This window comes from Empidonax traillii, unplaced genomic scaffold (assembly GCF_003031625.1).
Source record: "Empidonax traillii isolate 1590-97213 ecotype Southwest subspecies unplaced genomic scaffold, ASM303162v1 scaffold151:size923898, whole genome shotgun sequence".
NCBI classification, from domain to species: domain Eukaryota; kingdom Metazoa; phylum Chordata; class Aves; order Passeriformes; family Tyrannidae; genus Empidonax; species Empidonax traillii.
Window position 1 is genome coordinate 726,017 of NW_020955344.1, and position 19,875 is coordinate 745,891.

Below are 19,875 nucleotides of genomic sequence, written 5' to 3' on the forward strand. Positions count from 1 at the left end.
CAATGCAGCAAAGGTATTTCCAAAGTTGTGATGGATAAGCCATTACAGCACATGTCACTTGGAACATCTCTGTAAAATCTTCCTCAACTGAGTTCAGAGAACTTTGAATAAAAAATTAAAACTGCTTTCACACCTTTGATAAAGGCTAAGAGGAATTTCAGGCAGGACAATTTCCTGAAAATAATCTTTTCAGCAAGCAGCAGCTGAACTGAAAGTTCATCAAGTGTGGCAGTGAATTACAGACATATATATGTTCACACAGATATACACACACACTCTGAATTTTACTGCTGACATTACCAAAATACCTCTCCATAGCTCATTTTCAGCTGGCAGTGCCTTTTTACACTAACGAAGCTTTTCTGCTCTGACTTCTTGAACTGAATTTTACTAGCTGAGCATTAAGTTAATTTTATATGTTCCATATTTGCTGCAATTCCCAGGAAATAAGGAATTAGAGTAAGATGTCTAATATTAATTTCATTTAAGAGGCTGGTTAACCTGCATAGCTTAGAAGTCTTAAGAAGAAAATCCTGACAAGACTCCTACTGATTTTAATCAGACTGGATTTCACTGCTCTATTACTCAAAGCAGCAACACAATACAGAAGGTTTACCATGCAAGGGTTCTCTTTTCCATGTTAGATAGATTATTCCAATTAGCTTTAAACCTGTCTCATTTTAAAAAGTTAAGCTCATAAGAATTTGCCAAATTCCTTCAGTAGAAACTCAGTTTTAATAAAAAACAGACCCTTTAACTAACACATAAAAACACTGGCTTGTGCTGAGACTGGTACCAGTCCTACAGCAGGCAATAAAGGAACAGGCTTGTAAAGACATTTATTTATAAAACTGAGTTCCACTGTAAGCAAATAGCCTTGAACATCGGGAAATGCTAACTGTGCACACATATCTGCTGTATCTTGCTTGAACGTGCACTCACATCAATCAGACTACCAGTACCAACACAAAGCTCCACATGAATATACTTAAAAGCTCCAGAGTGTAACACATCTGGTCTTTTAGGGACAATCCACTGTCACCAAGAAGGCAAAGAGAAGCATACAGCAAAACAAATACTCTTCTCTGCCAATGGTCGTGGTGAACGACCCAGAACCACTTTGTAAAACAGAAGATAAATCCTGAATTCCCCCTTCTTGAGCATTGTGACAGATGCCACCTGGGACAACAATAGCTCCCAGCTACGTGCTGGACTGTGTATCACTAAGTGGCTTGTGTATTATAGCTTAGGGACTCCTGCCCTGGTTGGCTTGTATTTAAAGGTAAGAAACGTCATGGGCTATTTAGCACCTGCACGGACAGGCTGAGAAGTGTATAATGCCATCTTCATTCCACAGAAGACGTACCAGCGTTAATCAGATGACAGTGTCACTACCATGGAAAAAAGCAGTTGTGTTGTAGCTGCATACAGATATTCCAAACAAGAGGAAATCTCCAACTGCCTCACAAATATTGCTTTTAACATAACATTTTAATTGGGGGAGGGGTGTTTGAGGATGCAAACAAGCCTCATTTTTCACATGTACCTGCTAGCTGAACTGAAAATTCATCAAGTGTGGCACCAAATTACAGACATATATATATATGCACACAGATATACACACACACTCTGAATTTTACTGCTGACATTACCAAAATACCTCTCCATAGCTCATTTTTACATTTAGTATATGTTACCTATATATCTAGTACTTATATATCTACTATATAAGTTATCTATATGTAGTTTATATGATATCCCCTGAAAAAAAGCTTTTCATCAAGTTGTTACTTAAAGTATGCTGTAATGTACACGGCTTTGCCAACTAAAATTAAAATTCTAGTGAGATATTCTCCAAGAACCTTTATCACATTAAATATCAAACACCTCCAAAAATCAAGGAACTTTTCAAATAAATTACATTTTTGGGGAGAAGTCCTTCATTTGTGTAATGACACTCTTTTAGCTACCAGTAAGAGCGGTTTCTAAGATAAATTTTAGTTTTCTTATTTTTTAATTAAGATTTTTTAAAGGTAGAACTTGAGGAATAGAAAGGACTGGATCCAAACAGCGTTAGCTGCTGTTTTACTGAAAAGTCATTTAATTTGAAACAGTGTAATTATTATAACAATGTATACCTACAATGTTTCTGTTGTACATTGCTATTGAAATCTTGTATTTATGCAGTTCTGACTAGTGGAGTCAAGGGGCTAATAAGTATAACTGAAGTTACACTATGGGTTCAGAGCATAACTGGAGTTACCAGGATATACAAGTGGTTAAGAAACAACATGTTGTTTTTTCCCCACCCTGGTGCAGATGACGAGTCATCAGTGGTCGTGATAATGTAACCTGACCATACTGTTCCAGTACCTAAAAAGGTGTTTATGTGTGGAAAACACTGTAATTTAACATTGTGAGATGACATCACGCAAGAGGACATGAATGTAACAGATGAGCATTTCAAGTGCCTGTGAGTACAACAGCTGACAGTGTGTTTTGCAGCACTGTTACAAGTGTTAGAATTGGCACATCACAGTCACGTTGCTGTCTTCTCATCTGCCTTGTAATTTCTCACACAAAAAAAAGCTAAAAATCAGGTAAAATGCTAAAAAGGCACACATTTTATAACTTAAAATTGTTTAAAAAAATGTTTTCCTATTCATGAAGTATGTCATCTTGGGTTAAGTTTGGACCAAGGAGACTTCAGTCAGTTGTCACATGTATTCTTGGATTCCTCAAAACCTGGGCAGAGCCTTGATAGTCCCTCACTTTTGTAAAAGCTTTGACTACAGCACCCTCATGGCTACTGCATCAGCAATCACTATGATGTAACATTAGCAAATCTTGCTAACACAAAAGATAGTTCCTCTGCTTCCTCACTGCATCATGGCAGAAGGCTGAAAAACCCTGTGTGAAAAGATTACATTCCAAACATACCGGAACTCAACAGAGAAAACAAACAAACAAACAAACAAAAATTAGAAATAATTTGAAAGGGAAATCTCTAGAGCAGAAAAGCCCAATTTAAAAAACAAAACAAAAGTTGTTGTTATGTAAATAGGCCTCCAAGTGCAGCACTCCTGAAGTCCAACGCCAGACAGGTTGAACATTACAGGCACTAAGAAATTACAGTAATACTGCCATTTTTTTTTTTTAATTATTTTTAAGGACTTAGTTGTGACTGTCTTTCATGCCCCATCCTTTCTCCAGGATACTTCCATTTTTCAACCTCTGCTGAAGACGAGGGGGAAGGATGTATTACACACACAATCTGAAATGAGGCAAGAGAACACACAAGTTGATCTGACATTAATTATCATGCGTCCATCTCGGTTGTGCTCTGCCTCAAGCTGAATTTTGCATGCTGCTTCATCTATTGCTTTCAAGCTCAACTTTTAAAGCTTTCAAGATGCAGTATGTTCTCTCTGTGTGCAAACTTGCAGACACAATGAAGACCTGATCTTAATTATAACTTCAAGGAAGACACTGTAGTGAAACTATTGCTGCTAATATAGTATCAATAGCACAGCAGATGAGTTCCTGGGGAGGAGGAGGGAATTAAAACTTCAGTAACAGCAACATATGGTTTAATGAAGAGCAGCAAGATGCTCTCCATCATACAGTATTATTAGTCTTCATGAGAGACTAAGAACACTCACATTTGCTTTCAAAGCCAAAAATAGAGAAGGGAGAAGACTCCAACATTGTTGGAGTTTATCTTCCGCAACAATATTTCTCTTTCTGCTTTTTCTCACAAAACTATAAGGCTTAGCTTCACAGAACAAGGGACTATGGCTCTCTTTACCAACCACAAGAAATACTTGCTTCTTTTCCTGAAATAAATATTTGGATAAGTATTAAACCTAGAGCAAAACAACTGCTCATTCCACCAACTGCACATATCCAACAAACAAATTACCCATTTTAAATGTTCACTGTGTTATGCCACTGTAGTTCTTTTCAGAGCAGATTCATTTTAGCAGTCCCTTGATAAAGTCAGAAAATATTATTATGCAGACTGCATCAATTAAGAGCAATAATTTGTTAAAAATCAAAACCCAGTAAAATGGCCACAAACATAATGATTCATTCAATCCTCAATACTAGAAAACCTGGTATTAATTATGACACAAGAAGAGCTTTCATACTTCATTTAGTTTTAAAGTTTATTAACTCTAGCAGAAAATTATCCATCACTAAGTTTCTCATGTAGTCTCTGCCTAGTTCTGGAAAAGCTGCTTTCCCAGTCCATACACTATTGTCTTTTTTTTATTGCCTTTTCTTCCACTTTTTTCAGGCATAAAGAGTATATCATCGTGTGCTTTTCAGTTTCAATTAATGACTTGCAATTCAGCTGTCAAGCCAGGTATGGATGTAATCTACAATGAAAAATCTGCTACATCTCAGGCCAGGAAACTTGATCCAGAACTTCTTTCACTAAACCTCATATCCTTTTCACGTACACTACAGTGAGAGAAGTTCAGCAGCCACAGCTAAAAGTGAAATTAGCACAGCCAAGTCTGTGTAGGTTGTTATAGGCAGCCTCATACCTAGAAAGTGTATGTATAGACTCAGTTCCTGGTCTGCCTTCACTGCTTTCATTCTGATCTGTGCAGCTTACTAAGCTTCTTTTGTAGATCAACAGGCCAACCATTAACTCACTGATACTTCAACAGAGAATACACATGCACCTTCATCTGAGCCCAGCACAGCTCTGCCCCGAATTTCTGGAGAGGAAGAGCAGTAATTTCCCATTTTAAATCCCTGAGACGAAACAAGACAGAACCGTCTCTCCTCTGATTTCATACTCCAGGCCTGCCTTCCCAGGACTTTGTTGTTTCTTCTTCCATCACAGCAGCACAGTCCTCTTAGCCTAGCTTAAAGCAATGCGATGAAATCAAGTACACCTAGCTCACCTCCTACTGGTTTCTTTCAGTAGAGATTTCATTAAGAACAGGCTAGAGACTGTGCAAGCTCTTTAAGTATCCTGTTTAACAATTCTCCTAATTTGGTATGAATCTTCTCTGCAGAAATCAAATTCACATTTTCTTACTGTTACTCTAGAACATATGGACAACAAGAAAATTAAAACAAGCACATGACCACCTTCTTCCATAACTTACAAAGATCTCCACTATAAAGTCCAAATATGAGTGTTCTCCTTTCAGTTTTCTCTTGCAGTCTAGATACACCCTCCTTATTTCCACATAAATCATATCTGACCAACTCTGACATCATTTTGTGGAATTACTGCAGGGTTTTTTGCATCTTTCCTTGTTGCCTTCAAAAGAAATGTCATACTCTGGTGAAACATCACTAGTACACAAGTAAAATGATTACCCTAATCACTACTTCCTGTGAAGTCAGAGCAGAATATGAGTCATTCTGTAGTAGCACCAACATCATTAGCTCATTACAGCTGAACGAACAAGCTTTTTTTCCTCTTAGGACAAAGGAGTCATATCCTGCCTTATAATTGTGTATCAAATGCAAAATGGCATCTAAGTGAATTTCACCTTTCCGGTTTTGGATCATCCTTCCAGCTTCCAAACCTCCAGAGAGGTTTGCATTAATATGCGAAGGTATTTTTTAATTACCTACGAGGCTTTATAAAAACAAATTTGCAAAAAGGAAATGAAGATGTGTTAATAAAGACCAAACACCATCAGATGCAACTGCTAATCAAACAATAAAATTACAGTCCACCTGCACTAGTACCAAGGCAAAGGTCACACAGTTCACATATGAATACAACAAGCTCCTGCATGGGTAAATATAAGCTCAGATGGAGTCAAAAAAATACAACAAACCCACGTATTCTTAGTCCCAGTAACTATAAAGTAGAGCTTACTAGTTTTCTGCTTATGGACCACAGCCACAAAAGCAATGTGACACAGTGCAGAGGTATTTTGTACTTTCTCCTCAGCAGTTTCAACACTATGACTTAAAAACTGTAGGAAGGTAGGTCAGGTTTCTCTGGGATGCCTATTTTTTGCTAAACTAAATTACTTCATAGAATTATTTTAATTTCTTATAACAAGCATCAGCCCTCCTGAGTCCAAGTCTTCACTGGCTGCTATTAAACATTTGTTTTTGTGGTGACATCAGCCTCCTCCAAGTGGAGGAGCTCTCCTCCGAGCTCCTCCTCAGCTATTCCTTTACTTGGGATCCTGCCCTACTCTCCTTGCCAGAGACACCATTGCTAAAATTATTGAAGCCATCAGTCCTCTCCTAAATACAGTTTGGCAGCCAGCTAGGCAATTTCAAAATATACTAAATTTTTCTCACCTGCTGTGCTTTCTGGCACCTCCTGCTTCTCTTGCACAAGCTGCATGACATCTGACACCACAACCTGATGGTTCGTATCTTCTTCTTTCTCTTCATTAGGCTGGTTGGCTGTTGCAAAACAATTGCAGCTTCCAGTTTCTTTGCACAGGATCAGGGTCCGATACCAGTAGTCAGACATGAAAACTCTGTAAGCTGATTTCTAAAATTTAAAAACAAACAGAAAATCACTTTCTGCAAAACATCAGGAAAAAAGCTAGGTCCTTGAAAGAAAACGCTCAAATAGTGTTAAGACTGAGAGTTATATATATCATATCTTCATTTTATTTGAAGAAAAAATATGCAGTTTACATAACAACCGTACATGTTATAGTAAAAACTTCAAAAAGTAAAAACTTCAAGAGTCCCCTGTAGTTTCTTAAAATGCTTATATCTTAGGTCAGGAAGCTAATGAAAAAACCCCAAACAAACAATATACAAATATCAAATCACATATGATTTTAATAACAACCTCATAAAGACAAAAAAAATCATTATCACTCTGTATTTCCAGTAGAACAAGTCATTACATGTCTTAAAAGCAAACCTTCCAAAACTCAGTTTTAACTAGGTGAAAGAACACCCCAGAAAACTGTCAAAAAGTGAAATAATGTAAGAAAAAAATAATAATAATTAAAAAAGAACAAGATACTACTATTCCCATTACATGGGGAGCTGAAATTACAGTTCAAAATTTTCGTAAACAGATCAACTGAATGAAACCTTGACACTTGAAATATGGCAGGAAGAGAAGACTTGGTTTCTGACACAGCACCCAGGTCCTTTGGGGCTGCCCTCTCCCTGAGCAGAAGGAAGAGGCAACAGTTCCCTTAGCCTAGAAAGAGCTGATTTGCAGAATTATTATATGTGCTTAAAAGTAAGAGAGGTAGTATGTTCTTAAACACCTGCAGGTTTCTCAGTTTTTGCCAGAGAACTACAGGGGTGGGTTTTTTCGGTATTTTTTAACATGAACAAAAATCACCTTCTTGAAATTATAACTAAATCATCATTAACTGTAAATTATTTCTTCTACATGAAGAAACAGCTTGATCTTTCCTAATACTTAGCAGTTTCTAAAAGGTATTTGGGAACTTTGCCAAGTAGAATCATTGAATAGTTTGGGTTGAAAGAGATCTTTTAGAAGTCACCTAATCCAATGCTCCTGCCTTGAGTAGGGACACCTTCAATTCAATCAGGTTGCTTAGAGCCCCATCCAACCTGACCATGAATGTTTCCAGGGATGAGGCATCTACCACCTCTATGGGCAACCTGTTTTGTGTTCTCACCATCCCATTTTAAAAAAACCTTTCTTAAATCTAATCTAAAATCAACTCTCCTTCAGTTTAAAAATATTACCGCTTCCTATCACTCCATGTCCTTGTAAAAAGTCCCTGTCCAAACTTCCTGTAGGCTCCCTTCAGGTGCTGGAAGGTGCTGTAAGGTCTCTCCTATAGGCTGAAAAGGTGCAGCACCTTGCACTTGGTCTTGTTAAACTGCATGAGATTCCCATGGGGCCACTTCTCGAGCTTGTCCAGATCCATCTAGATGGCATCCTGTCTTTCAGGTGTGTCAGCTGCACCACTCAGCCGGGTGTCATCTGCAAATCTGCTGAGGAAGGAATCTGCGATCCCTTTGTCTATGTCATTAGTGACGGTATTAAATAACACTTGTCCCAGTACAGACCCCTGAGGGACACAACTTGTCACTGATGTCCATCAGGACTCTGATGTGATTGATCACTACCCTCCCAGTTCCTTATCTACTTAACAGTCACCAAATCCATCTCTCTCCAATTTAGAGAGAAGGAAGTTGTGGGGGACTGTGTCAAAGACTTTACAGAAGTCCAGATTAATGACATCTGTACCATTCCCTTGTCCACTGATGTGTTCACTCCATTATAGAAGGCCCCTAGGTTGGCCAGGTAGGACTTGCCCTTGGTAAAGTCGTGCTGGCTGTCCCAAATTACCTCCCTGTCCTCCATGAGCTTCAGCATTGCTTCTAGGAGGATCTGTTCCACGGTCTTTCCAGGCACAGAGGTGAGGCTGACAGGTTGGTAGTTCACAGTGTCCTCCTTTTTACCCTTTTTGAAGATAGGTACAATGTTTCATCTTTTCCTGTCACCTGGGACTGCACCTGACTGCCATGACTTCAAATATCATGGAAAGTGGCTTGGGAACAACATCAGCCAATTCCCTCAGAATTCTGAAATGCATCTCATCAGGTCCCATACATTCAAGTTCCTCAGGTGGTCACAAACATGATCTTCTCCTACAGTGGGAGGGACTTTGCTTCCCTGGACACCATCTTTCAGTCAGTCCATCTACTCGAGAGGTGTGGGAAGAGGGGTTGACAGTGAGGACTGAGTACCTCAGCCTTCCCCTCATCCATTGTTACCAGTCTGCCAGCCTTGCTTTTCAGTGGGGGTACACTTTCTTGGACTTTCCTTTTTTAGCTGACATACCTGTAGAAGCCCTTCTTGTTATTCATTGCATCCCTTGCCTTCAGCTTTGCCTTGGTCTTCCTCAGCCCATCCCTATACAAGCAGATTGCATTCCTAAACTCTTCCCAGGATACCTGTCCTTGCTTCCACTGTACTAGCAAGTACAGTGTAATTTCTTTAGGAATTTACACCACATCCAGAGTTGGGTTTGTTCCCACTCTCCTCCAGAAGGTATACAGGCAATAAAAATAACAGCCAAAACCTCCAAGTACAGGGGACCTCACATGCTTTTCCAAGCCTATCTGGAAAACACCAGGCCCAAGAAGAGGAGATGTTTATCTCCCTGGGCTAAGTTCATGCTTTTTGGGTAAGAAAGAGATGCACAATCTCTCTTCGTCCTGCAAACATCTAAATTCAAGTGTTTCTCATGTATCTCTGTTTCTAGCTGCTGATTAACTTGAGTAAAAGTATCACTCCAGAGTGATGGATATTAGCAATGATACAAGTCAGCACTCTCTATAATACATTTAAAGGTGTCATTTTTATAGACTTGAACATAGTAAAGTCCATTTAAAAAGCATTCTTAATATAAAAGGGTTATCTGTTTGAAAAGAGACAGGCAAAAAAAGACACCCACGTTATTTAGCCCCAGATCTCCCAAGAGTCACCCACGAAGAGTGAAGTGCTGTCTCTGGCACTTACTATACTACTTCAACAGAAGAGATTTCCAGATAAAACACTCTTCAAGAATTACAGCAAGGTGTATCTTCTTTAGCCAATATACTGCCAGTTTCCTCAGTTCTCCCTTTACCTATTTGCAGAGTTCTGGGTTTTGCAGCGTTTGTCAGAGGATGGTAACGCACTTAAACGCAAACCTCTCAACTCTTTCTCTAGCTGCTGGACCTGACAGGTTCAGTGCACATATTCACACACAGCAGCAAACACTTACAGCTGTACTAATGCACATACTGCTTGTAAATAATGTATGTAGCAAATAGTTCAGAGGTTTAAGCTGCATCTGCCTCTGCAACTGCCTGGCGTGCCACATGCAATGACAGACACGGGCGGGCACACGCAGGCACGTAAGCAGCACTAGGGTTCTAAACAAGAAGGCATGTCATAGCACTCCAGTTTTTTTGGTTTTTAGTTCTGTGGAAGCAGGGAGAATTCTTTCAATTACCCTTACACCTGAGACATTAAATAGGTTTTACTTCTTGAAGCCACTTAGTAAAGTTTGAAGTTTTCTAGCTCAAAATTCCTTTTTGCCGCAAGAATTGGGGCAGAGATGGGGAAATCTCCTCTGAAAGAGACAAGAATCCCAGACACTATCAGACACTATCAGTTTTTCCCCTTGATCCTGTGCAAGGTGAACTGCAAAGCAGCTGGATCAGCAAATTACTCTAGGAATAAATTTTTAATTTATTGCCTTTCCTTAAGGAATGGAAACTCCTGAAGATTAGCAGAAATAATTATATCCAAACATGCAGTTAAAGACACAGATTTAATTTATGTCCTTAATCCTTAACTAGTTTTCTGATCCACTCATCATCCTGATTTTAAGAGCAGTAATGTGAATTTAGTTTTTAAGCCAACACAGTAGAGACTCAGGAGGCAAAAAAATTGGGGGAAAAAATATGGGAGGGCTGAGATATAATCACTAGGTATGTTTTTCACACTTTCAAGAAGAGGCAATTTGCACAGACATTCACAAAATTACTTGACCAAGATTGCCTATAAAAAAGAAAACATAAAAAAGGAGGGGGATGACCCCAAACAACCCAAATTTACTCTATTAAGAGCTAATATAAAATGTTCCACATGGTCAAAGCATCCCTGATGGATATATCTCCACTTGGATCACTGCAAGGATACTGCAGACATAAGTAGCTTTTCTCATTATTCCAGAGCATTCAAAGATAAATTAATACCCTCAATCAGCATGAAAACTGGACTGATGTATCAAGAAAAAAGCTCAAAAATGAAATCTCCCTTTGAAACTTAAAAGTCTAAACAAATGCTCCTGAACTGCAGTTTTGCATGCTAAAACCAATACTGCTTGAGAATTTGGAGCTTTCTGTTTGTTTTAAACCAGACTGCAGACATCAAAGTTGGTGAAACACCCGAGGAAAAGCAAGGGCAGAATTTGGATCCATTTGTCAGGACATAAAGGCACTGGTAGCCTTCGCTGCAGCCAGGACCTCTATCCATGGGCCCAAGAGCTGCACCTAAGCTCAGTCCAAGAGCTGCACCTAAGCTCAGCCCAATGCCTTTAGTCTGTTCTTCAGCTCCACCACTGGCATGCTTGTCTACAACCCTGTCACGTGGGCAGGCTTATATCACATCCCTGCCTTGAGTCCTGGCTCTGGATCCATTCACTCCTGACTGGACTCCCTGGAGGGTCCAGGTTTGTTGCCAGGTCAGAGACAGGCGGTAGAGTCTGTTACCAGCAGTCAGTTCAGTGCAAAACAAACAGGAACGTGTAGGACTTGGCAGGAACCACTGTACAAAACCAGGCACAGTTACGTTACAGATTTGGCTCAGCTCTTGGTTAGGAAGGAGGGGAAGTCTCCAAGAACACAGCAGGTACAACAGGTCACTGTGAATTCAAGTCCTCATGCAAAAGCAGTGTTCTCCTCCTGTGGTGCCAGTTATTGCCACAGGGTACATTGGGCAGGGGTCACCATTTCCCCCCATTTATAGCAAATAGTTGCCTGCTCTTCTGATATCTATTAGGTATGCTATGTGCTTTGTCTGCAAGGTCTGGCAGCATGTTAGGTGGATGACACCTTAGCTTTGAAACTGTAATTACATACAGGATCAATAACATATTAATATGCAATATAAAGGCTATATAATTATATTCTTAATATCCTTGACTTAATTCTTAACTCCACATTACTCCTTAATTAAGATGCAAATACTTTCTAAACCACTGCTTATGAAATTCAGACAAAAGAGCAGTTTTTGAAACTTCTATTTCAATCACTTTGCACACATTCTTCACTGAATTTATCTCAGTTTCGCTTACAAAATCCCCCTTTAATTCAAGAACAACACTGCAAAGGCAGTAGTTAATAATTATCTTCAAATGTAGCCAGATTACGTAAAGCACACAGCTATCTCAGAAACTTAAATCCATACTCTGCAGCCACTTCACCCTTGCAGTTAAACCCAACTACTTGGGTGCCCATCACCCTGAATCTATTCGCTATTCCCCTGGTTATTTAAGCAGGGAATTATTTCTAGTCAGGTGTAACACAAACATCAGGTGTAACAAAACATCTGGTTTTGAAGAACATTTGTCTGATATTTTCAGATTGCTTGTGAATTACCTCACTCAGCATTCAATCACTGCAGCATTTTACCATGCTTTTGTCATTGCTCCATTTAAGTCACTGGGAAATAAAATGTATTTGCGAGGGGAAAACTGGTCCACATTTAGCACCTACTGAGATTTCACACCCTTATTTTCCATATACATGATGACACTTTATTCCAGTGTTCTTAAAGAAAAACTGCTTAATATCTGGCCTGAAGAAGCAGGCTTAAACACAGTATTTCACCAAGCTCAGCACACCCACATCCATAGAGACAGTGGAGTTCCACCTCCTGAAGTAAGAGCTCATCCATGTACCCTACAGGTCTCTGCAGGAGAACTGGACTGAGCATCTGTATTAATGAACATTTCTTTATTTTAGAATGGATTAAAATACACTGAATGGTATCGAAACCTGTCAATATTGCACTGATTAGAACCCTATTTTAAGTGCACATGTTCTGGTCTGCAGCATTCTTTCCAAATTTTAGGCTTTGCAATATTGGCCGGTCATTCTCTCCATTGCCCAGTACAAGGGGAAACTGCAAAATCCATAAGACACATATTACAGCCTGTGTTTCTCCCATCCAAAGCCAAACATGAAAATGAGGGGTCTAAGTTAAGAACCTACTTGACCCACGTGACTTCAGCATTCACTGGTGTAAAAGAGATGTGCATCCTGAGGGCTCATCAGTCCCTCTCATTGACTCCAGAGAGAGTCCAAGGCAATTGTGGATGAACCCGAGTTTGTATCATGAAAAGTCTCACTTTTGTATACATTACTGACAGAGTGCCACAAAACATGAAGCACATAACAAAAACAATAAAGCATTTCAGGATTTTCGTAGAGCCTATTAAAATACTTAAGTTCTGCCTATGGAGATATTCTATTTCTACTCTTGCCCCTCCCCCAATCCTTTCACATTTTGTTCAGAAAGATTAAGACCAAAAATCATCAGCAACAAAGCCCCATTCTCATCTCTCTCTACGGGAACGTAGAATACTCTCATATGTTTTAAGCCAAAATCAATTTAAAGAGTAAATATTTTCTCATTTGGAGCTTTACTGTGATCAACATTTAAACTTGAGTACTAAGCAGTCCTTCAGGATAAATGGTCTCATTTTTTATTTAAAAGCCTTTCACAAAGCATTAGAAATCATCAACAGACTTAGGTAGAAAATACTAATTTCAAAGAAATTGCAAGACTATCATCTAGCAAGAGATAAACTGAAGCCTTTTCAAAAGGAAAAAAAGTCAAATGTGTTTCATAAGAGAAGTGCTTTCTTATCTATTCAACTTTTCATCTTAGAGGTAGCCACTTCTTTTTGAGGAACACTTTCAAGTTTAAATGAAGTCTTTCCACTGTCTTCCTTTCTCCTCTTGGGGCAGGCAGACAGGAAAAGTTTATCCTTTGTTACTTAACTCAGAACTGGGCCTTATATTTTAAGACCTTTAACAAAACAAGTAAGAAGGTAAACATACATCAGAGAGCTTAGCTGAGTTCCCAAGACTTGAGCAACCTTCCTGCCTGCCTACAACCACTCTGCACATGGGTGAAGGAATTATTTCAAAGTACTCAGCCAGGTTCTCCCTCCCTTTTCAGAGCTACAGGCCCAGTGCCCACCAAGCTGCCCACAGACTGTTGGAGCAGAGCCTGAGGGCAAGGGAACAGCTTCTTGCAGGAATGAAATGAGGTATGGACAAAGCCAGAAGTTACTCCTCCTGCCCCATCAGCTGCAAGCATCTTCACTGGACCTGCATCTGAAGTCCTTCAGAAAGCTGGACCTTATACATTATTTTCCCTTTGGATCCACCACAGGAAAAAACAGAGGCCTTCAACTTTAACATGGCATTGGATTTGAAAACTAGCTTCCTGTACATTCTGTACAAATTTCATGTCTAATGCTGAGTGCAAGATCTTCCATATTTTCAGTGAATACAGACAAAGAAAGTCAGAGTCTGAGCAGAGTTGATGTAAATGTGGGAAAAAGCACCATATTACAGAATTCTAGTTGCCTAGAGATCATTATTAGCAAAAGTGGAATTTTTTTAGTCTTTAAAACTCCCACCAAACCACCTACATTCCTTTTGGAATTAGGTATCTAAACGTCTCCTCCCGCCCCCTCATACTGCCCACACACCCCAAAGTTTTCTTTCCCACTCATTTCTCCATCCATCCATGAGAAACCAAACAATCCTACTGGTCTGAACATGGTGAAGTGGCATGGAGAGCACCTTACACCTCTCTAGAACTGTTCAATTTGTATCTGTTTCCACTCAGATTTCACACATTTCAGGGATTTTTCCCCAGACTCCAGAGCTAGGTTTCATTTTTAGATTAACACCATAGAAGCTGATAGTGCTATGCAGCACTCTGTGGAGAATGAGGTGATTTTGTACTTGACCCCTTATTTCAAGGGGCTGAAAAATCTCCCCTTGAACAAGTTGTCGTCATGATAAACCCAAACTCCCATCTCACCAGTGTGTTATTACTGGATGCACAAAGCTGTGACGAACACAAGATGCTGCCCACTGGCACGAAGACGCTACACAAATACCATTTGCTTAACTCAAAGGTACCCACGGCCAAGCATGCAAATTCCGACTCCTAGACTAATTCAGATGAAAGAAGAAAAATATATGCTACTTTCCAAATGTTAGTGAATGCATGGTTTGCTCAATTTTAATTTATTTATCATGGGAACAAGCATCATAATATTAGCAGTTTCTCCTGAAGTGAGAACTCGGAATGCCTAAGACCTTTCTCTGCAGAAAGCTCCAAGGACAGCGCCTTTGTTCAGTGACCGTAAAACAGGAGTACGTGCTTTGCTCAGCTTAGAGGACACAGGTCTCCAAGAGATCACTTGGGTCACTTCATCCCACCGACTTGCTGACAAACATATAATAGGTGTCCAGTTTCAAAGGGCCCACAGATCATCTACTCCACATGTCCCTTCTCTTCCTCCTCCCTCCTAACCCCCGATTGTGGCAGATCAAAAGCATTTTGTAATAACCCATAAAAAGCCCTCAAGACCTGCAGCTTCAGCATTCAGCCTTTTACCATTACACACATGGGGGGGGAAAAAAGGCATGGCTGAGGTTTCCTAAGGCTCAAGAAACCTTCCCTAACTGTCTGTCTACAGAGATGGAGAGCACTGCTGCCAATGTATCCTGTGCCTGCAGAAATTTGTCGCACAGAAGTGCAAGGTAAAGAAGACACTTCAGGAAAGAAGAGACAAGTTCTCCTACCATCTGTCTGGGATTTAATTTCTTGTTAAGTCACCACGATGACTACTTCCTAATGAAGTTGTTATAGATTTACCCAACAGAGTAGTTTTGTTAGAAACAACAACTGACAACAACTTTCATCTTGAAAGGAGCTCTGCATTCAAAATTTCAAGTTTTAAGACAATTACACCTGGTAACTATTTTGAAGCACCAGCAAAGCCTCAACAGTGCACACAGATGGCTGCCTTCAAGTTACAGACCTATTTGTCATTCAAAAACAAAAAGCCTTTCCATGCAACTTCTGTAATTACTTTTGCATAGTCCAGTCTGAAATCAGTGAAGCATATCAGTTCTGGAAGCCATCTGAAACACAAAAATCACAAAGTTCAACAGAAAAAAATCGCATGGATGCAATCCAGAACTCCTTACAGAAGGGATAAGAATGGATAAGAGGGTTGTGTGGTAGCAGCCAGGCCTAAAATATGAGAAATAACATGCAACATCAAGTACAAAAACAATGCTCAATTCTCTACCTACCACTGTGCCTTTATTAGGCATGTGCTTTAGCACCTCCTTGATTCAGTGTTCACATCAATTTTTTCCCTTCCCCCTCCTGCTAAAATGACAAGATGTTAAAATGCTATTCTTTATTTTTCAACATGCTAACCCAATAAGGATAAGTACATTCAATAAACACAGCCCCTGATACTGAACATTAATTTGACTGTTCCACTCCCCAAGCCAGAAAAGTCGTACGTGTACTAATTAACTCCAAAGAGCACTTGAAAACTGTCATAAAAAGGCAACTACAGAAGATCTTTCAGAAAATAAATCTGATTTCCTTTTATTTTCTTTCTTAGCTTTTACTATTCACATTTTCAGTCATTCTGAAATCACTGAATCAAACTGGCTTTAAAAATTAAATAAAGGGTTTGCAAGAACAAATAGTCAGTAGGCATTGGCAAGGCTATCGAAGTTTTAATTTCCTTTTCAAGGGTTTTGGATAAAAATATTTTTAAACAAACCTTTCTTTCTTTTTTTTTACATTTCAAAGACTTAAATCTTCTTCCTTTTGTAGATAAAAAGGAACAAACCACCAAACAAAAACCAAAACAAACCAAAACCAGAACACTCAAAACAAAACGATCAAATCTACAGACAACACAGCTGGCAAATTTATTTTAAGAGTCCAGTCCCAGTAGCCCCAGTGAAATGCAAAAGGTAAATAAACACTACAGGCGGCAGAAGCATCCTATTTTACAGTCTGTGTGATTAACCATTGCAGGTAACACCAGCCAACCCCACCTCTTCACACCAGGGGACCGCTTTGTTTCACTGATTCGGGGATGCTGTCGAGTTTGCTCCCACAGCCCCAGCTGCACAAGCCCTGCTCGCACCGTCACAGCGCAGGGCGGGCTCGGCGGGGCAGCCCTGGCCGCCCCCACGGCCCCAGGAGCAGAGGGCATCCCGTGGCGACCGCCCCGTTTGTTGTTTATCCGCTCGTTCTCAGGCAGGTTACCGTACTTGCCTTTGTTTGCCTTCCTCCCCCAGCCCGGATCTACCGCCACCGAAACTGAGGGGGGCTAAATAAAGAGGAAGGAAGAGAAACACCGCCCGATGAGCCCCCGCCGAGCAGCCCCGGTGAGCGGCGGTGCAGCCGCCCCGACACGCCCGCAGTGACCCGGCGGCGCGGCCCGTCCTGCCCGGGGCTCCCCCGCCTTGCCCGGGGCCGAGCGGGGCCGGGCGGGGCCAGGCGGGCGGTGCGGGGCTGCCCGCGGGCCACGAGTCGCTCCCACTCACCTCGGCGCCCTGCCCGGAGGACCAGGTGGCCGCTGCCGCCGGCGCTCAGCAGCTCGCCCCGGCGAGTGGGGCAGCACCTCCCCCGGGCCCGGCGGGATATGGGAGGGAACGGGATGGGATGCAGCGGGGGGAGGTTCGCGGGGCCCCGCCCGCGGGCAGGGGGGCGGTGGCGAGGGGCTGCCTTTTGTCAGGGCTCCGATCCGCGCCCCGGCACCGGCATCCCTCACCCCGTGCGTGCTCCCGGGGAAGGCGGCCAGAGGCCCTTTGTGTGGCCGGGCGAGGGAGCGGAGCGGAGCTGAGCGCTCCTCCCCGCCCCGGGCGCGCTGGCCGCGCTTCCCTCGAGCACCTGGAACTGCCGGGAGGCACCGCCGCCTCCTCGCAGCGGCTCGCAAAGGGCAGGTGCTCACCAGGTAGGGATTGCTGGAGTTAGGGGCTTCGCACGTCCTTTTCAGGGAAAAGTGGTTGTTTCCAGGAAAGCCGTTGCTACCTGTAGGAGTATCGCATCGTCTTTTGTGGCATTGTGGCAATTAGGGACAGGGTTTAGTGCCAGAGCTGGGTTAACGGTTGGACTTGGTGACCTTGGAGGTCTTTTCCAACCTAAACAATTCCATGATCCTGTAATAGCAGAAAGGTACGTCCTGTGCCACTCGAGTTTTGCAGCCTCAGTTCTCACATTTCCTGGTGTTTCAGTGTTTGGCTCACAGCGTTTTGTCTTGCTTTTATTGGAATGTGTATTTGAAGGTAACAGCATTTTCTGTGTTCACATCTTGATCAGACAATCACACAGCTGGAAGTGGGTTGGTTTTCCCGTTATAAAAAAGGGGAAAAGGCAGCAAACCAGCCAACAAAAGGTGTTTGCTTTTTCAATCAGGTATCCTTAAACAGCAGAAACTTTGCCTGTAAGCAAAGCAGCGTGCAGCGTGTGCTTTCATGTGCTGCATGTGTAACCACGTGGAAAACAGGTGCTGCACAGAAGATGTGCTTCACGTGAAGCATCCAAGGTGTGTGCCTAACTAATGACACGGGCTTTCCCAATCTCTTCTCCTTTCAGGTGGACAGAAGTCTTTCATGCTACTCTCTACACCTGTGCTTGCAACATGATGGTTTACATTCAAGGTAACTGAACTGCAGGTTTCAGAAATGAAATTTTTTAGGCAGAGTATTCCAGGACTGAGGCCAAAGAGGGGTTACCACATATTTCTTGCACTTCTCTTCCTTTAGCAAGAGGCTTCTGATTTTTAGAAATACATCAGATGACAAAGATATGCTGTGTACACTTGTCTACTTAATAACCTGAGATGCTCTTTCTTAAAGCTCAGTGACCCAGGGTAGTGTTAGGAAATGGCTTACAGAAACAAGTTTCAGTATCTAGCAGCTTCTTAGGGCAGCTTAACCCAAAATGGGGTCAAACTGAACCTGAGGTAGGTAAGTAATCAAGTCACCTTAGCAGCAGCCATGCTCTGTTCTCGCATGCTCCAGTATGTCACGGGAAAGAGCGAGCCTGCAACACTTCACTGCAAAACTCTGCAGAGAGAAAGTGCAGATTCAGGTAGAACACTGTGGGTTGTTATTTTTTTTTTTTGGTTGTGTTTTTGTTTGTTTGTTTGTGTTTTATTTTGTTTTTTTTTTCCCCCAGTACCTTACAAGAACATTTCAGTGTTGGTTGAAAAGATCTGGTTGGCTGTCCAGGGAAAAGGGCCAATTAATGATGACATGAAAGAGCAGAAAGGATGCTTTAATTTGGAGATACTGTAAAAAATAGCTTTGAAAGAAGTCTCTGAAGCACAAGGGAGGCAGCAATCAAACATACAATTTAGATTTCAGTTCTGTTTAGTGTTGCAGGCGTTTTTTGATCTCTATCCCTACAGATACACCTGCAGCAGTAAACCAGATGGGGCTGGGGTTCAGGATTAAACCCCAGCACTGGTCAGTGGTGTCCCCAGCGTGATTCTGTCTGGCAAACCAGCAGTCCCCAAGGGAGCTCCCAGCACAGCTCATGGGTCGGTGTGGGACAGGGGCCATTCCCAGCAGACTGTCTGCATGCAGCTGACCTATTTTGGGAGATAAGAGTTTAGCTGTGTGTATGCAAGGCAGTGTCATGACAATTGGTTCCCGTGCCAAAGGAGAGTTCCTGACCTGCTTTATTGGCTAGTAGAAAGATGAGGGGTTTGACTATAGTGATCCCTGCTGTGTTCTGTGTCAAACCAGAACCTTAGGCACTGGCTGGAGTTAAACAGTAAGAAGTCAGACCAAAGATCTGAGCATTTTATTGATCGAGTGGGATTTCTGCAGAAATCTTTGCTCAAAAAGAAGATACAGTTGCAGTGGCTAGTAGTATCAAAATTTATGGAAGAAATGTATCTTATTATGAATAGACTTTGATTCCTCAGCAATATTATTTCTTCTACATTAAATAAATTTATTAATACAACATTGGCTTTTTTTAAGAATGCTATATTCCATGGAAAATACTTTTTTCTGACTAATGCCAAGAAGCTGGAGTGAATTTCAGCAGGAAAGCAGTAAGTTTCAATCAAATGTCAAGAACAGAGTTCTAAAGAAATTAATAAAGTTAGTAAGTAAGTCACTAGAGCAAATGTGTGTTTTCACATTACAGCGGCTGAAGGTAAAGGTGGATTGGAATGAGATTGAATTATCTTAAGATATCCATCCTAAATATGAGTAGTAGGGTGGGATTCCTAGGAATTGTAAACCAATGAAGGCATTATGGCTCTGGAAAAAATTGTGCCATGGAGCCCCTCC

The 19,875-nt window shown here is 41.3% G+C and overlaps 1 protein-coding gene across 4 annotated transcripts in view; it reads right to left on the reverse strand.

Annotated features, from left to right (window-relative positions):
* MCF2L (MCF.2 cell line derived transforming sequence like) overlaps window positions 1-17,169 on the reverse strand; it is a 156,304-nt gene extending 139,135 nt beyond the window's left edge. Inside the window, exons 1-2 of one of the 4 annotated variants that reach the window (XM_027884620.1) lie at window positions 17,113-17,169; window positions 6,292-6,490 (exon numbers count right to left, since the gene is read on the reverse strand). In XM_027884620.1, the coding sequence (XP_027740421.1) occupies window positions 6,292-6,469 (178 nt within the window). In that variant the 5' untranslated portion in view covers window positions 6,470-6,490; window positions 17,113-17,169. The remainder of the gene's footprint in view (window positions 1-6,291; window positions 6,491-17,112) is intronic. The other 3 variants (XM_027884622.1, XM_027884625.1, XM_027884628.1) reach the window with 3 other exon arrangements.
* Window positions 17,170-19,875: the final 2,706 nt, after the last annotated feature.